This window comes from Ctenopharyngodon idella, chromosome 24 (assembly GCF_019924925.1).
Source record: "Ctenopharyngodon idella isolate HZGC_01 chromosome 24, HZGC01, whole genome shotgun sequence".
NCBI classification, from domain to species: domain Eukaryota; kingdom Metazoa; phylum Chordata; class Actinopteri; order Cypriniformes; family Xenocyprididae; genus Ctenopharyngodon; species Ctenopharyngodon idella.
This window is the reverse complement of record NC_067243.1, coordinates 8,445,957-8,462,932: the sequence shown is the minus strand read 5'-3', so window position 1 is coordinate 8,462,932 and position 16,976 is coordinate 8,445,957. Positions and strand designations below refer to the sequence as shown.

The 16,976-nt window shown below is 37.4% G+C and overlaps 1 protein-coding gene across 7 annotated transcripts in view; it reads left to right on the top strand.

The window, feature by feature from the left end:
• The window catches only part of plxnb2b (plexin b2b), a 170,186-nt gene that overhangs the window by 119,369 nt on the left and 33,841 nt on the right, over positions 1-16,976 (top strand). For all 7 annotated transcript variants that reach the window (XM_051883902.1, XM_051883897.1, XM_051883901.1 and 4 more), the window contains 8 exons: positions 6,711-7,822; positions 8,460-8,648; positions 11,472-11,597; positions 12,109-12,209; positions 12,566-12,692; positions 13,284-13,440; positions 14,591-14,702; positions 15,201-15,312. In XM_051883902.1, coding sequence (XP_051739862.1) covers positions 6,713-7,822; positions 8,460-8,648; positions 11,472-11,597; positions 12,109-12,209; positions 12,566-12,692; positions 13,284-13,440; positions 14,591-14,702; positions 15,201-15,312 — 2,034 coding nt within the window. In that variant the 5' untranslated portion in view covers positions 6,711-6,712. The remainder of the gene's footprint in view (positions 1-6,710; positions 7,823-8,459; positions 8,649-11,471; positions 11,598-12,108; positions 12,210-12,565; positions 12,693-13,283; positions 13,441-14,590; positions 14,703-15,200; positions 15,313-16,976) is intronic.

The window sequence follows — 16,976 nt, the reverse complement described above, 5'->3', positions numbered from 1 at the left end:
GTATGTTGTGTCCTGTGATAATGTTCAATCATGTATTTACATGTACAACAAAACACTTAAGTATCAAAAAATCAGCTTTTACTTGATAAAAACAAATTTATTTACTTGATTTTAGATGTTAGGTTGGTTGCTTGGGTTTTTAGGGAGTTTCCAGGGTGTTCTGGGTGGTTCTTAGGGTGTTATAGGGGGTTTCCAGGGTCATCACTAGAGTGTTGGTAGGATGTTATGGTGTTCTGAATGGTTGCTAGTGTTCTATGGAGTTTCTAGGGTGTTTGGATGGGTGATATTGTGTTTTAGGGGGTTTCTAGTACATTATAGATGATTTCTAGGTGTTCTGGGGGTTTCTAGGGTGTTCTAAATGGTTGCTACTGTTCTATGGAGTTTTAAATGAGTGATATGGTGTTCTAGGGGGTTTCTAGAGTGTTCTATGTCGTTTCTATGGTGTTCTGAGTGTTTGCTTTGGTGTTCTAGGGGGTGTCTAGTACATTATAGATGATTGCTAGGTGTTCTGGGTCATCACTAGGATGTTGGTAGGATATTCTGGGGGTTTCTAGGGTGTTCTGAATGACTGCTACTGTTCTATGGAGTTTCGAATGATTGATATGGTGTTCTAGGAGGTTTCTAGAGTATTCTATGTGGTTTCTATGGTGTTCTGAGTATTTGCTATGGTGTTCTAGGGGGTGTCTAGTACATTCTAGATGATTGCTAGGTGTTCTGGGTTGTCTCTAGGGTGTTGGTTGGAAGTTCTTGGGGTTTCTAGGGTGTTCTGAATGGTTAGTACTGTTTGTATGGAGTTTCTAGGGTGTTTTGAATGATAGATATGGTGTTCAAAGGGGTTTCTAGAGTTTTTGTGGTTTCTGTGGTGTTCTATGTGGTTTCTAGGGTGTTCTGTGTGGTTTCTATGATGTTCTAACGGGTTTCAATGGCATATTGTGGTTTCTAGGGTGTTCTGTGAGGTTTCTAGTGTGTTCTATGTGGTTTATATGTTCTAAGGGGTTTCTATGGTGTTTTGAAGTTTCTAGTATGTTCTATTTGGTTTCTATGTTTTTTTTTATGGTGTTCTAAGGGGTTTTTGTGGTGTTCAAAGGGCTTCTATGGTTTTTTGTTTTCTAGGGTGTTCTGTGAGGTTTTTAGTGTGTTCTATGATGTTCTAACGGGTTTCAGTGGCATATTGTGGTTTCTAGAGTGTTCTGTAAAGTTTATAGTGTGTTCTGTTTGGTTTATATGGTGTTCTAAGGGGTTTCTATGGCATTTTGTGGTTTCTAGTGTGTTCTATGTGGTTTCTATGGTGTTCTAAGGGGTTTCTATGGAGTGTTGAGGTTTCTAGTGTGTTCTATGTAGTTTATGTTGTTCTAAGGGGTTTCTCTGGCGTTTTGAAGTCTCTAGTGTGTTCTATGTGGTTTCTATGGTGTTCTAAGAGGGTTTCTGTGGCATTTTGTGGTTTCTCGAGTGTTCTGTGAGGTTTCTAGTGTGTTCTGTGTGATTGCTAGGGTGTTTTGGGTCGTCACTAGGTGTTGGTAGGATGTTCTGGGGGTTTCTAGGGTGTTCTGAATGGTTGCTACTGTTCTATGGTGTTTCTAGGGTGTTTTGAATGAGTGGTATGGTGTTCTATGTGAGTGAAAGGGTGTTCAAAGGGGTTTGTAGGGCTTTTTGTGGTTTCTAGTGTTTTCTGTGAGGTTTCTAGTGTGTTCTATGTGGTTTCTAGGGCTTTCTGTGGTTTCTGGGGAGTTATGTGAGGTTGCCAGCGAGTATTATCGGGTTTCTAGGGCATTTTGTGGTTTCTAGTGTGTTCTATATGGTTGCTAATGTGTTCTATGGGATTTCTGGTTAGGACAAAATCTCTGGTAACATATAAAAGATACATCAAGTCTGATTAGGACATAGTGTAAGAGATTTTTTTTTTTTACCTGTTTTATTGTCCACCGAGTGGAAATTGCATGGCTTGTGCTATCATTCATGTTCATGGAACACACCCTAAGTATGAGCAACAGTATAAGTGTTTGTCGTAGCAAGCGCTACTAACTGACCTCACCTTTATACTTGCTTAACCACAAAATTCAACACCCCAACAAATTAGCATCTGAATTCTGCGTTTTGTCATTTGCCTTAATTGAGACAGACGGCTAAGTTTTCTCCAAGGCAGCTCTCCGTGCTGATGGCCATAACAGAATTAATGGACGCAGGCCAGTGTGTCTTGACCTTCTGTCCTGCATTACGAACACACATGTCAGGGTAATTGGATCCCTGAAGATATATGTGTGATTCTTAAGCGAAGTCTCTGTCGCTGATCTATATGTCCACGTCCCATTTCCTTTGTGTCCATGAGCTCAGTATTGAGTTAGAGCTGCTGAAATGTCCTTTCAGGTCTAGCGCTGTCAGTAAATGCAGTCATTTATCTTCCTAGATTAGAGGTTAAATATTATATGATTCCTTTCAAGCACCTGCAGGCAGATGCATTGAGATGGTCTTTGCTCCTAAACCCAATCCCAAAGTAAATCTCTGAGCAAAATTGGATTGCTCAGAGATTGCTCTTTCATAGCTCAGGAAAGTTGATGGAGTTTTAATTTCAGCATCAACTTTGTCTTGATGTTTCTCCTCAGATTCCTCGAACATGCACAAAACAACTGTTGACAGAAAGAGCAGATAGAGAAGATGTGGATGACAGCTCAGATCATTTGGTTTTGGGAGACTTTGATGAAAATTGTTTGAGTTTATATTGAACTGACTTTTGATTGGAGACTTCAAATCTGAGTGCAAACAAACTGTTGAAACTTTAGAGGAGACTTGTGAGATTCCTAGTGTCTGTTTCTCAGGGTCTGTCTTCTGCAGGGTCAGTCAAACTTTTGGACACAAGAAAAAAGTCTCGATTATCGCTCTATTTAATCTCTTAACTTAACTTTCTGAGACAAACAGTGAGAGATTGGAGATTTGTATTTGTGATTTTTCTCTCCTACAGGGTCAATCACACTTCAGACTCAGTCAAAACTCTCAATTTAATCTGTTTGCTGTCTAGGAGGAACAATTGAGATATTACAGAGATGTCATTGATGGTTTGCTTTTACAAACAGGTCCATTCGTGTAATTAGACAGAAGCAAAATTCTCCATTCTTCATTTAGTCTTATTGGTGATTTTTCTCTCCTATAGGGTCACACTTTCACTCCCAAGCCTCCATTTAAACTCATTGCTGTTTAGGAGAAACAACTGAGATGTTACAGAGACCTCATTTGTGATTCTTTTTTTCAAACCAAGCAAAAGTCTCAATTGTCTGTCCGTTTAAGCTCTCTCTACAGGATTGGTTACGCTTTCAAGCACATTCAAAAGTCTCTTTTACTGTCTAAGGGAAACAATTGCGACATTGCAGAGATCTCAGTGGTGTTTTATTGGTGATTGGTCACACTTTGGCATCTATCTACACCTGAGTTACACCTAAACTACTGCTGAAACAAATCATGCAAGAGCAAAAACGTCCTTAGGACAAAGTAAAAGAATAACAAACCACTTCCCGAAAAGAGGGCAAACAACGCAAACCAATTTAAGCCACCATTCCAAATTAAAAAGAATTGTTTAAGGGTATGAACTAAAAAGGGCAGATGCATTTACGTGAAGAAATGGAATTTGTAATAAATGAGCTTCGTGATCAGCAGGGAGAAGGGAAAAAAGATGAAAACTGCCAATAGAAGGGCAGGGGTTTTTATGTAAATGAATGTGAGAGCTGAAATTAACTCAACCCTCAGGGTGAGTGCGTTATCACTTTGCAGCGTCGATGGAACTCCAGGGAATGGCAGGTTAACATCATAAAACAGCCGCCCAGGTTTGAGCTTCGTTAGGCTTTTTAATTTGAAGAATGTTTCTCTGAAGGGATGAATGGGTCGAGAGATTGAGCACCATGGTCAAGCCAACCTCTAGTGACCTTCACTAACTGCTGTAGCCATAATGTGTTTGTGCGTTAACTTTGTTTCATTTTTCAAAACCTGTCTTTTTACAGTAATGACTATTTTGCTGGTTGCTAGGATGTTCTGAGGGGTTGCTATGGTGTTCTGGGTGATTTCTAGGGTGTTTCCAGTATGTTTTAGTGGGTTTCTGTGGTGTTTTGGGTATTTGCCTTGCCATGGTGTTCTACAGAGTGGTTCCTAAACTTCTTAGAGTGCCGTACCCACTGAGGCATCCTTCTGTGTACCCCCTCTCTTCCACTTCCACCCCCTCCTTTTCCATTAAGGGACAACATTTGCCCCCTTAAATTGATTTTCCAGTGCATTTTTTCCCCTTTATAAATATCTTTATAAAATAAATAATGTTTTAAATAGAAAATGTTCCATAAAGAAATATGCTGTGATGGTAAAAACGAAGTGATACTTTTAAATATTTAATACCGACGCTATTCCTGAGTGGAAAAAAGATATGTCGCGTATACGTCGCATTTTATTACATTCAGAAATAATGAAATTTATCGGTAAATTAAATAAAATGTTTACAAATAGCCTAGCCTATATATATATCTATATATATCTATATATCTATATATATATATATATATATAATGTTTGTAAACATAAATTATAAACAAAACTGCCCTATTTTGTTTTACCACAAAACCTCTAAAGTTAATTCAGGCTATACGTCAAGCCAAAACTAATTTTAAAAAAAATTCTCTTTTCTTTTTTAACGCCATTCCAGCTTCTATTGCTATATTCAAGGCGAGAAACAGGTTTATTTATTAGAAATAAAATTAAATAAGATGCTAAACGAATTAATTTAAAGTGAATCTGAAGTCTACCTTTCTCATTCGGCACTGTTTCCATTTTCGAGACGAATGCTAAACTATTATTTATTATGTAAGCTTTGTAGCCTACTTCACTCGCATTATCGACATCTTTCACATAACAGCACAGTCAGGCGGTGGTCACGGGTGGGAAACAGCAGATTGTATTACAGAATTTAACTGAGCAGTGTAACGTTTTATATGTTTGGTTGATTGTATTTTATTTTAATTATTTAACAGGCTGCGATATCAAGTAAGCAATGCAAGAATTTGTGCGCGCGCGCGTGAGGCGCCGGCGCGACCACTGGAATTTTTTTCCTTCTAAGATAGTAAACTGTACTCCGTAATTTATGGTCTTACAGGTAAAAGCAAGACATAATTCATACATTTACAAAAGACACTTAAATAACGAAAACAAGCAGAATGTCTGTTTCCTTTCCTAGATCTTTGGAGTGCGCCACAATGAACCACTTTCGTTTTGTTAATCTGTAGACCTAATTATATAGTGAAATATCACGTAGGGCCTAGCCTATAGGCTTAAATATTCCCTTTTATTGTATATGTGTTATGTAGGCCTATAGTTTTATTCTGTTTTCTCCGTTCACAGAAGCGCTGCATGTGCGTTGTGTGAACTTGTGTTCTACATATCCTGCAATTTTCGCTGGTTTCAAAACTCACAACCATCTATTAGCCTACTTGACATTCATTTTCACTTAAATGTCGGCCTAATACTTGACGGTTGGTGGTATATATTATCGGGAAAAACGAATGCCAGGGCATTGCCATTGTGACTTAGCTAACCTCTGATGACTTGACAGCTGAGCATGAGCGTGTCAGCGCAGGCATTTCACACACTTTGGATGCGTCAGCGTCACATTTGCATAGGCTGTAGGCCTATATTAAAATATTAAATAGATCTAAAAAATAACGTTATTAACCGGTTATTGGCCATTTCAAATTAGCGTTTCTGTTCAGAACGATTAAACTTGATTTCGTTTCCATTTCTGGTTACGTTCCGGTCAAAATTTTGTTCGTTTCCGGTTTTCGTTTTCGTTCCTTGAACCGGTTCAGAGAGAAAAAAAAGTCAGAATTGCGAAATAAAATGTTGCAATTACCTTTTTTATTTTTTATTCAGTGGCGGAAACAAGCTTGCATAGGTATGTCACTGTCTTAATGAGTGAGTCATCAAGTCATTCATTCATTCAGTAACGAAGCAAGTGGCTGTATTTATGAATGGGTCATTGAATCATTGACTCGCTCGATTCATTCAAAGCCGCAGATTCGTTCACGAAACACCACCGTGTGTTGCAGTTTTGCTGTGGCTTTCGTTGGAAGTAGTATTTTGTTGCAAAATAGAGCAAACAATATTGACAATACTGTGTTTAAAATGTACTGTACATCGCTTAATATTACCTTTTTGTTACCCAATGCCACATTTACAATCGTTTGGATATTTGGGGAAAATTGCATTCTTGCTCATATAATATATTATCAACATTAAAAACAAGAACTCACACGGGGTATGTTTTTGTATCGAAGAGAGTTTTTGAGACTTAAATCGATCTCTATGCACAGTCTCTGTCTATAGGCTATTTGTTCTTCATGCTAGGAAGTGTTAATTCCCACTTTTACAAAGGTACATTGTTGAGAACAAATTTGCTAAGGCAGCTTACTTTGCCTATCATATGCACTCTGCTTGTGTGGATGCAGTCAGTTTTGACCGCAAAAGATGAGGTCATTTGACTGGATGTCATGTATTTACGTATTGGCTGTGGGTTGCTATGATGTCTTAGTGGGTTTCTGGGTGGCTCTAGAGCATATGAACAGTAGAAATAGTAATGTCTACCTTAGCAAGCACAACCAATTAACATCTTTATACTCACTGATACCCCAACATCTGAACTTTGCATTTTGTCATTTGTCCTAATTCAAGCTCTCTTCTTTTTACAGCAATGGCCACCTGGTTACCAGCGGTCCTACTGGTGCTACAAGTAATCGCTGCATCCTCCGAAGAGCCCATACTCGAGTTTTCCACAGACACGCCCATCAATAACGTGGCACAGGACTCCCAGACCGGGCGTGTTTACCTGGGTGCGGTCAATACTATTTATCAATTGGACTCTTCATTGAACCTTGAGGCCAGAGCCGAAACGGGGCCCAAGAAAGATGCGAGGGGTTGCACACCTCCAGTGTCTACTTGCCAGGACCTGAAAGACACCAACAACACCAATAAACTGTTGCTGGTTAATTCGGCTAACGGGTCGCTGATAGTCTGTGGGAGTTTGTACCGAGGAATCTGCTCTCTGCTCAACCTCACCAACGTCAAAGAGCAGATATACTACAGCGACAGCAAAGGGGAGCGGACTTATGCCGCTAGCACCGAAGAGCACGTTTCCGTAGTGGGTGTCATGGCCACACTCAAAATCGATGATAAACCATTCAACGTCTTTTTGGTCGGCAAGGGCTATGGAAGCATGGACAGCTCGAAACTCATCAGCACCAGAATCGTGCAGAACTACCGTGACTGGGTCGTGTTCGAGAGCATCATTGAGGCGTCTACGGTCCAAGCAGTTCCCTTCGTGCCGAAGTACCTGCACGACTTCCGCTTTGCCTTCAAAAACGACGACTTCATCTATTTCCTCTTTTCACGCACTCTTGGTGGGACGGACAACAAGAACTTTACTTTCGTTTCACGCCTCTGCGAGAACGATACTCACTATTATTCGTACACGGAGCTTCAGCTTAGTTGCGGCCAGAAGAATCGCTACAATAAAGTCCAGGCTGCGTATTTGACAGAGCCGGGGAAAGAGCTGGCCCAGGCCATGTCCGAATCCGGAGAGTATGGGAATGTCCGGGAATGGGATAAAGTCCTGTTCGTGGTGGCTAGCTCAGAGGAAGGGGCCACTGAATCAGCTCTGTGTATGTACCCACTTAAAAACATCAACCAGAAACTGTTGGCCATAGTTACCGCTTGCTACACGGACAACGGCAAGATTGACGACAGATTAGTTGTGCAGAGTCCCTACACATCCAGTAAAGATGATCCATGTGTCAAACACAGTGTAAGTAGCAGCTTTTCATAACATTGATCCATGACACACACGTCTGTTTTGAAGCAGAAAAGTTATTTCTTTGTAGTTTAACAACTAACAATATTTAGCTTCTTTATGGACCCAACAGCGTATGTATAATGAGCTTCTACCAAATGTTTTAAATGACAGTTAAAAGGACAGAGTTGTCCAAAGTTGATTTAAATCAAGGCCATAACCATGTCTTGAACATGGGGGGGGGGGGGGGGGGGGGGGGGGGGGGGGTCGGGTCGGTCCCCCACTTGTCTCCCTCAGTGCCTATGGTGGTTACGGCCCTGATTTAAACCCATCATTTACTCGGAAATAAAGGAAAACAAATTAATTTTTTTGTGCTTAACATATAGCACCCGAGGGGTAGAGATGTACAAAATGTGCTCTTTTGCAACCGGTTTTACTTCTGTGATGCAGTGAAAGAAGATACAAGGAAAAATGTAGACGTGTAAAAAAAAAAAAAAAAAAAAAATGTCTTGGAGTCAGAGCAAATTATATTTTGATGAAAGATTAACAAGACAAAAAGTCCAGGAACATATATTTAAAAAGTACTTGTACATCTGTTACATTTCATGTTCATTTAAGTGTCTGTTTCCTTTTACTCTTTGTTATCTTGCAGAAAGACATTGTGAACCTGAATAAGTGCGGAGCTGATTTTCTTCCGTCTCCATTGGCCAGTCGACAGGAGTTTGCCTTGAAGGCCAATCCCATGTTCATCAGACAGAACCTGCTGACCGCAGTGGCTGTGGCTGTCGAGAATGATCACACCATTGCCTTTCTGGGGCACAATGCTGGAGAGGTTATCAAGGTGAGATAAGTTGTGTTAAATTCTAGAAACTACATTCACACGGTGCTCAAACCCTCATCTGAAGTGCCATAACCCCATAGAGTTCAGGTAAGTAAGTGAGAATGTGTTCTAGATGTTCATTAGTTATGTAAGAATAACAATACAGAATGTGAACTATACACTATTAATTTAAAGGGATAGTTCACCCGAGAATGAAAGTTCTGTCAGCATTTACTTATGTTGTTCTAAATCTGTATGGCTTTTTCTACTGTGGAACACAAACAATGAATATTTCTGTTCAATTATTTTCAATACAATGAAAGTAAATGAGGCCTGCTGCTGCTGCCAAGCTTTAGAATGAAAAAAAATCATCATAAAATGAGTCAATGTTTATTTATAGAGCACATTTAAACACAACTGAGGTTGACCAAAGTGCTTTACAATGAATAAAAGAATCACAATGAATTTGAAGGGAACAGGATAGAGAAATATTAACAAATTAAAAAGCTATCATAAAAGTTGTCCATGTAACTCTATATGCTGGAGTCATATAAATGTTTTTTGTGAGGAAAAGATGAACATTTAAGTTGTTATTGACTGAATCTTCTCCTTGGTGTGTTTATGAGAGTTCATGATGGAAGTAGTAATGTGAATGGATCTTTTAGTTCAGATATTTTCAGTGAATCATTTGATGCACTTCACAAAACCACTCTAAGTGATTCACTGACGGACTATGTCAGGATGTGGGAATGTGTTTGACATTAGTTCACTAGTTTTATAAGAACTGTTCTGAATGATTCGTTCATGAATTGGAGTGATTCAGTTCTTGAGTTTAACTCTCTGACTCAGTGAACTCAGTGACTCACTATATTATCAGTGAACAATAGGTAGGGATTTCGATTCACAAGCTTTCAATTTGATTCAATTCTGATTCAATTCGATTTGATTCACTATCGATTGTTTTGGATATATATCAAGATCAGTACATAGCAAATTTTCTCAGTGAAATAAAACTCGACTAATGCTGTAAACTATACATGGGAGTCAGTTGGTACTACATTACTATAATATTGAAGATTAAAATTAACCAATTTGTATACAAATACTTACATTACATTCAAGGAAGTTATTATAATAATACAGTTAAAATACTAACTTTACGTAATTATATTTCCACTCCTATTCGTTTTTTGAAATACACTCATTTAAATGGTGGCTGTTATAAAACTTGACGTTTTTTTTCAAACATGCATTAAATATTGAAGAACATTAAAAATTATAATGAATACGTAATATGGTGCATATATTTAGCAAAATGCTCCTCTCTAGAGTTAATTTTTCTAGCTGACTAACGAGTTTATGGTCACGGAATATGGTGACATTTTACAAACTATTTTATTGACGTTTTTCTGTGGTTAAAACACTGATTGAGCGATTACATGAAACATATTCAGATTTCGGTAAGTTGTACTGTATCTTTCAACATACCTTCATGTGTTCATTCATGTTTATTTCGCGGAGAAAATGATCAGTTCACGTGCGCTTCACATTGCCGCCTCTCTTGAACTGAGGCGCTACAGCGATCTGTCACGCCACATTAAACAGCGCCAAAACGGTTATTTTTTGAATTTCGTAATAAAATGGACATAGTTTGAAATCTGAGACTTTATTTCATATCTAAAGTAACAAAGCACAAAGCTTATTGCCATTTATTGGATGGGAGGCGCGCTAAAATGTTCCGTTCATTCATCAACTGAAAACAGACTAGACTAATCGATTCTTGGGATTTAAGAATCGATATCAGTTCGTAAAAATGAAAATCGATTCAAATCGAGAAATCGATTTTTTTTTTTTATTTATTTATTTTTTTTTTTTAACCCAGCCGCCAGACCTAGTGAATAATGATTTACATTTTTGTTTTTCTCACCTTAGAAATATAGTGCAAAAGTCATGTTTACTGTTTTTATGACACTTTAGTGTCTTTTTGAAACTTTTTTTTGAAGCCTCGGTCCTCGTTAGTTAAAATTTTCACGGAAAAGAACGACTAGTACAGTGTTCAAAATGTCTCCTTTTGTGCTCCAAAAAAGAAAGTCTGACACATTCGGAACAACATGAGGACAAGTAAATGACACAATACTCATTTTTGGGTGAACTAACCCTTTAACTAACTTTTCCACAATGTAAAAATAACCACAAATTGACAGTCCGTAGGAGGATGCGGAACATGAGCAGAGTGTTAGGCATTGTTAAAGAAATGTTGAGGAAACGAACGTCTCTGGAAATTTGAGACAACCAATTAGTGAACCGCTTCAACCAGCTAGCTACCTGATATCACACACCTGATTTAGCAGGCGCGTCACAAAGCTGGAGTTTAGGTTTTGGCAGGTGAGGGAATTCGAGGGTGAACGTGGCGAATCTCTGACAGAGGGATGAAAGAGAAAAAGATATCACTGACGAAACCCCAGACACAACTAAACACGTTAGACGTTATATTAGAAATAATGAACAGCTTGCGCGACATGAGTCCAAATCTTACTCTCAAATAAAAAGGCTTTGTTAGAGCTGATTATTTGTAGGATAGACAGATGAAATTGAGCGATAGATGGATAAAAACCCGGATGGAGGTTTTTGTGAGTTCCCTGCGGATGGAGCCAAGGTTTTATGGTCATTACGCGGCTTGCAGGCCATTAGTTGAGGGTTTTGACACAATGTCAGGTGTGGCTCAGGTGCGTGGGACGGGCTGAGGGGGTTTGTGTGGTCTGTAAATATGACAGATGTGTCCTGTCCTGTGCTCGACTCTTTAATTGTGGGCTTCTCTGTGTCTATTGTTCTCTCTTTACCCAGGTACATTTGTCAAGCCAGCCAGAGGCGTACAACCCCGGTCCGGGCTACAAAACCAGCGGCTACGTAAATAAGAACCTTTTCTTTGACAAAACCAAGGCGCACTTGTACATCACCACAGAGAAAAAGGTACGAGGCTGGAGTCATTTATCATAGACGGTGTGCTCAGTAGTAGCTCTTTGATTATCTCAACCTCAGGAAACACATGATTGCCATTATTCCAGCGCCTTTTATTGTTACGGCTCCTATTGGTTGCAAAATATACATTATTATTTCTTAAAAGGCAGTGGTATAGTGTACGTCTTGCTGAGGCTATGACCTTACAGTGATGTAATTGCAGTGTTTATGAGGCGGTGATGTATTGAAATCCCTCAAGCTTTTTTGTTTGTTGTTTTCTCTGTAATTTTCTGCAATTAATTCTGCTTGAACCACTTCACATACAGGCTTTGTTTAGATCAGTTCATTTCAGTATAAGGTTAAGAAACTATCTCACTTTTTATGGGTTTTAAAACTTTTTAAAACAGCGATGACATCATTAGAATTTGCCTACTGAATTGTGATTGTTGATTGGTCAGTACAGCGTTTCAGCTCTATTGAATGCAGCTTTAATGAATCATTGTTTTATTTTGTGTTCATGCAGATCACGAAGGTGCCCGTACAGGCCTGCCATCTGAAGAAGGACTGCCAGACCTGCGTCAATCAGAGAGATCCATACTGTGGCTGGTGTGTCCTGGAGGGAAGGTACGTTTTTATCATTCTTAAAATAGTGCTCATGTCTTCCTGGTGCTCATATGGGAGATAAAGTTTCGAATACAGCAATGGGTCCTTATTCCTCCATCTCTCACTGTATGTCCTGTCTATTTCCACTGTACTTGGCAAATAAAAACAGGAAAGATATATATATATATATATATATATATAATATAACATTTTAAAATTAAACTAATTGAATCATTTTTATCCTATTGTTTACAGAATACAAAATTACAGTGTAAAGACACAAATATGTTTCCCCTGAACACAAGTGTTGTATTGTAATATTGTTGTATTTAATTGCGTGAGAGGCGTTGTGTTGTAATGTGTTATTGATTGTGTAGATGCACCAGGCGATCGGAGTGCAGTCGTGCGGAGGAAAAGAACGGTTGGCTGTGGAGTCCAAGCCAACAGTGTGTGAAAATCGTCTCTTTCCACCCGCCAAATCTCAGCTGCTTGAAGTCCCAGCAGGTACCAGCCGAGTGTCGCGGACACAATTACCAGAGTCTTATTTTTAAACCAGACTGCTCAGCGCTGATTATGAGAAAAGCTGAGCATGACTCCCACACAATGAGGCCATATTGGTGAACAGACGGTGAAAACACAATGGGCGCTGATGGCACGTTTAGAATTCTGCTCTAAAGGTGCTGCCGTTGTGTTTTGTACTTCATTGCAATACTTGATTATGGGCTGTGTGTGTTAACAGGATGATTCTAGCTGTTTTATTGAGAGAAATGTTTAAAAGTTGATATTTGTTCAAGAACATTCTTATGGAAAGTTGAGAATTATTCAGACAAAGTTTGGAAATGTTATTTTGTGAAGCCATAGCCTAGAAGTTCCACCTCAACACATTGAGCTTCTTTCTAAAACACGAGCAGAGCGAATTTATCATCATAAATCAATAATTTTTGCGCTGGATTGCATGGAACAAACCCAAACCATATGTAATGTATAATCTATGTAATGGTTTCAAAGATTTAGGATTGAAATGAAGGATTGTTTTCTGGTTTCTCTAATATCAGCACAACTGTGTGAGTTCAGAGTTTGTAAAATGTCCCTCAGGTGGAGATAAACGTCCGACTGCTGCCGATCCTAAGAGATTCCGACCGCATCCACTGCGACTTTGGCTTTTATCGCAACAGCGCCAGGATGGTGGACGGCCGAATCAGTTGCCACTTACCTGAACAGCATCGTATACCCCCGACACCTGCACACCAAGGTACGTCATGAACTGTCGACTGCCTTTTAGAGGTTTACACACTGTTTAATTACATATTTAATTTAGTTAGTTAATCTATAAATAACTTTAGTTATATAATATTTACTTCTTTTATAAAGAATTATTTTTAAATATTTATTTTATTATTTTATTATAAATGAAAATATGTAAATATGTTTATTAAATATGTAAAATGCTTATTTATATATATATATATATATATATATATATATATATATGATATTGAGATTATTTGTATATATTTTATTTTTATATAATTAAATTATATTTTACTTTTTTACATTTCTTATATTTTATATATTTACATATACTTTATTTGTGTATTTTTTATATTTTTATATATATATATATATAATTAGTGTAATAAATAATAAATGTTATAATTATGATTGTAACGAAGCGAGACTCGGGCAGGGATCCATTTGCAAGCTTTATTATAAAACAACGTGGTCGTACAGGCAGGGTCAAAGCAGGGGCAAACAGGAACAGCAGGGACAGGCAGAATCGTAGTCAGGATACAGGCAATAGTCAGGACAGGCAGAAAACTACTGCCTGTCCAGGCAGATTTATAAAAACAGTTTATTGTTCTTATTGTTGTTTTTATTTAATTTAAATTATTTTATTTCTTATTGCATTTTATTTTTTTATTATTATTTACATGTTATTTCAAACCCATATACTGTTATTTATTGTGGAACATTAAAAGGAGAAATTTCACATTCCTGTATTTCCACCACATCTGTCAAGCTACAAAAAGAGCAAAAATCGCCATAAAAAGCCCATATGACTAACCTCCATTTAGCTGTTAACTCAAAAACTGGAGCTGTCTGATTTGTGAACGAAATTGGAGCTGATTCGTTTCACTGAATCAGTTTTCACTGAATCAGTTCAACTCAATATGAGTTCAAATTCAGCCTGTTCCTCATGCAAAACTTTGGAAGATTTGGAATATAGTTCATATAGTAATTTATGGTGCTTTTAGTCTATTTATGTCCATCAGGGTTTCTTGAAGCAAAGATGTTATCCTCTCTCTGATCCTCAGGTTGTTTTTGCTACTGTGTCTTTAAGACATCTATATGCAGATGAACTTTGCTATGATTGGCTAATCTGACCCCCTGCGTCTCTGTAGATTTCGTGGCGGTTCCGGTCAGCATCTTTGTGAACGATAGTGTGAAGGTCGCATCCAGCGAGTACAAGTTCTACAACTGTGCAGCGGCAGTCCGGAAAGCAGAAAATACACCGTACGTTTGCTGTCTCTGCTTCTATTGTCAGCGAGTGTGTGTGTGTGTGTGTACGTGTGTGTGTACGTGTGTGTGTGTGTGTGTGTGTGTGTCTCCGCTTTATGCTGACACCACTGTGTGTATAATGAATACGAGCATCTGTAACGATGAGGTTTACTCATAAATTGTAATGCATCACTGAAGCTGGAATTGAATTTGCTTCTATAGAGACTTGCTTACGTTTTTTTTTTTTCCTCCAAGAGCAGGAAATTGCTTTCGTTTCTCATTCATTCATCACACGTGAAAGTCGATCTCTCATCTCTTTTTTTTTTTTTTCCCCTTCTCCTTGTGTTTTTTAAGAGCTCAGGGACATTGCTGATGAATGAGTATTATTTGAAGTGCACTGGGACTATATGCTTTTACTCCAAACATTTACACACTGATGAAAAATTTAACTAGAACTCTGATTTGAAACCTCTGCCGCCCTCTGGTTTAATCGTTCCGCATGTTTCTCCGAAGATGCACTTCCTGTGTGAGCAGCGCTTGGGGATGTCAGTGGAACATTGCGGCGCACACCTGCACGGATCTGAGCGACGCAGAAACCGGCTCCAGTATAATCAAACCCAGACAGGTACTGAAATGAGAGTCAAACGAGCTCACATGCACCATTTTCTTCCTGTTTATCAGTAATGCTGTGCATTACACGCCCCGGTTAGCACACACCGTTCAAAAGTTTGGTGTCAGTACGCTTTTTTATTTAATTTTTTTGAAAGAAAGAAAGAAAGAAAGAAATTAATACTTCAATTCAGCAAGGATGCATTAAATTGATCAGAAGTGACAGTGAAGACATTTATAATGTTATAAAAGATTTCTATTTCAAATAAATGCTGTTCAGATCAATTCAAAGAATCCTGAGAAAAAAATCTGCTTTTTCATCACAGGAATAAATTACATTTTAAAATATATTAAAACAGTTATTTTAAATTGGAATAATATTTCACAATATTTCTGTTTTTACTGTATTTTTAATCAAATAAATGCAGTCTTGATGAGCAAAAGAGACTTCTTTCAGAAACAATAAAAATTTTACCAATCACACACTTTTGAATGGTAGTGTCTCCAAAACATAATATGTATTTGAAGCATATTAAAATCTAAAAATCAACATGAAATGCTGTTCACAACCATTTTACTTCCAAATGTAATGTATTTCCATGTGAAATAATAATAAATATTTTATAAAGTAATATTTTATATATAATATATATATGTATTAGTGCTGTCAAATCGATTAATCGCATCTAACATAAAGGTTAATCGCGATTAATCGATTTGACTGCCCTAATATATGTGTGTATATATACATGTTATTGCTGTCAAATCGATTAATCGTGATTAATCGCATCTAACATAGGTTTGTTTTGTGTGTATATTATTATATTTATATATATTTATAAATATGTAAACAAACTTTTACGTTAGATGCGATTAATCGATTTGACAGCACTAATATGTGTGTGTGTATATGAAGAGTTTGGTTCCAAAACGCGATAAACGGCATTTAAAAAAAAAAAAATAGAAAAAAAAAACTCATTTTGGAAGCGACGACTGAATGTATTTTTAGTCCAGTGCCTGAATATAAGATTAGTATTGACCAAGTTCAGAGGCTGTCATATATGTGGAATCAACTTACTTTGTTGTGTATTTGCAACAGTTTCAATATGAAAAATAACTTTTATATTGATTCAATGGATTAATTGCATTTTCGGGGAAAAAAAAAAAAAACGTGTCATGGATTTATTGCATTTTGGGGAAAAATAATCCGTTTTTTTAATGAATCTTTGAAAATCAAAATCTGGATTTGAATTTTTAATGTTATTATAACATAAAGATGCAATGTGAAATTTTGAAACAAAAATCGAAAATCGCATCTAACATAAGATTGTTTTGTGTATATTATTTTTATATATGTGTATAAATATATGTGTGTATACACGTGTAAACAAACTTTTATGTTAGAAGCGATTAATCGCGATTAATTGATTTGACTGCCCTAATATGTATACACACACACACACACACACACACACTAGTGATGTCAAGTCGATTAATCGCATGTAACATAAAAATTTGTGTTTAAGTGTGTGTATATTATTATATTTATATATGTATGTGTATACACACACATTATGTAAACAGACTTTTACGTTAAATGCAGTTAATTGCGATTAATCAATTTGACAGCACTCACATACATACATACACACACACTATGTGTGTGTATGTATGTATATA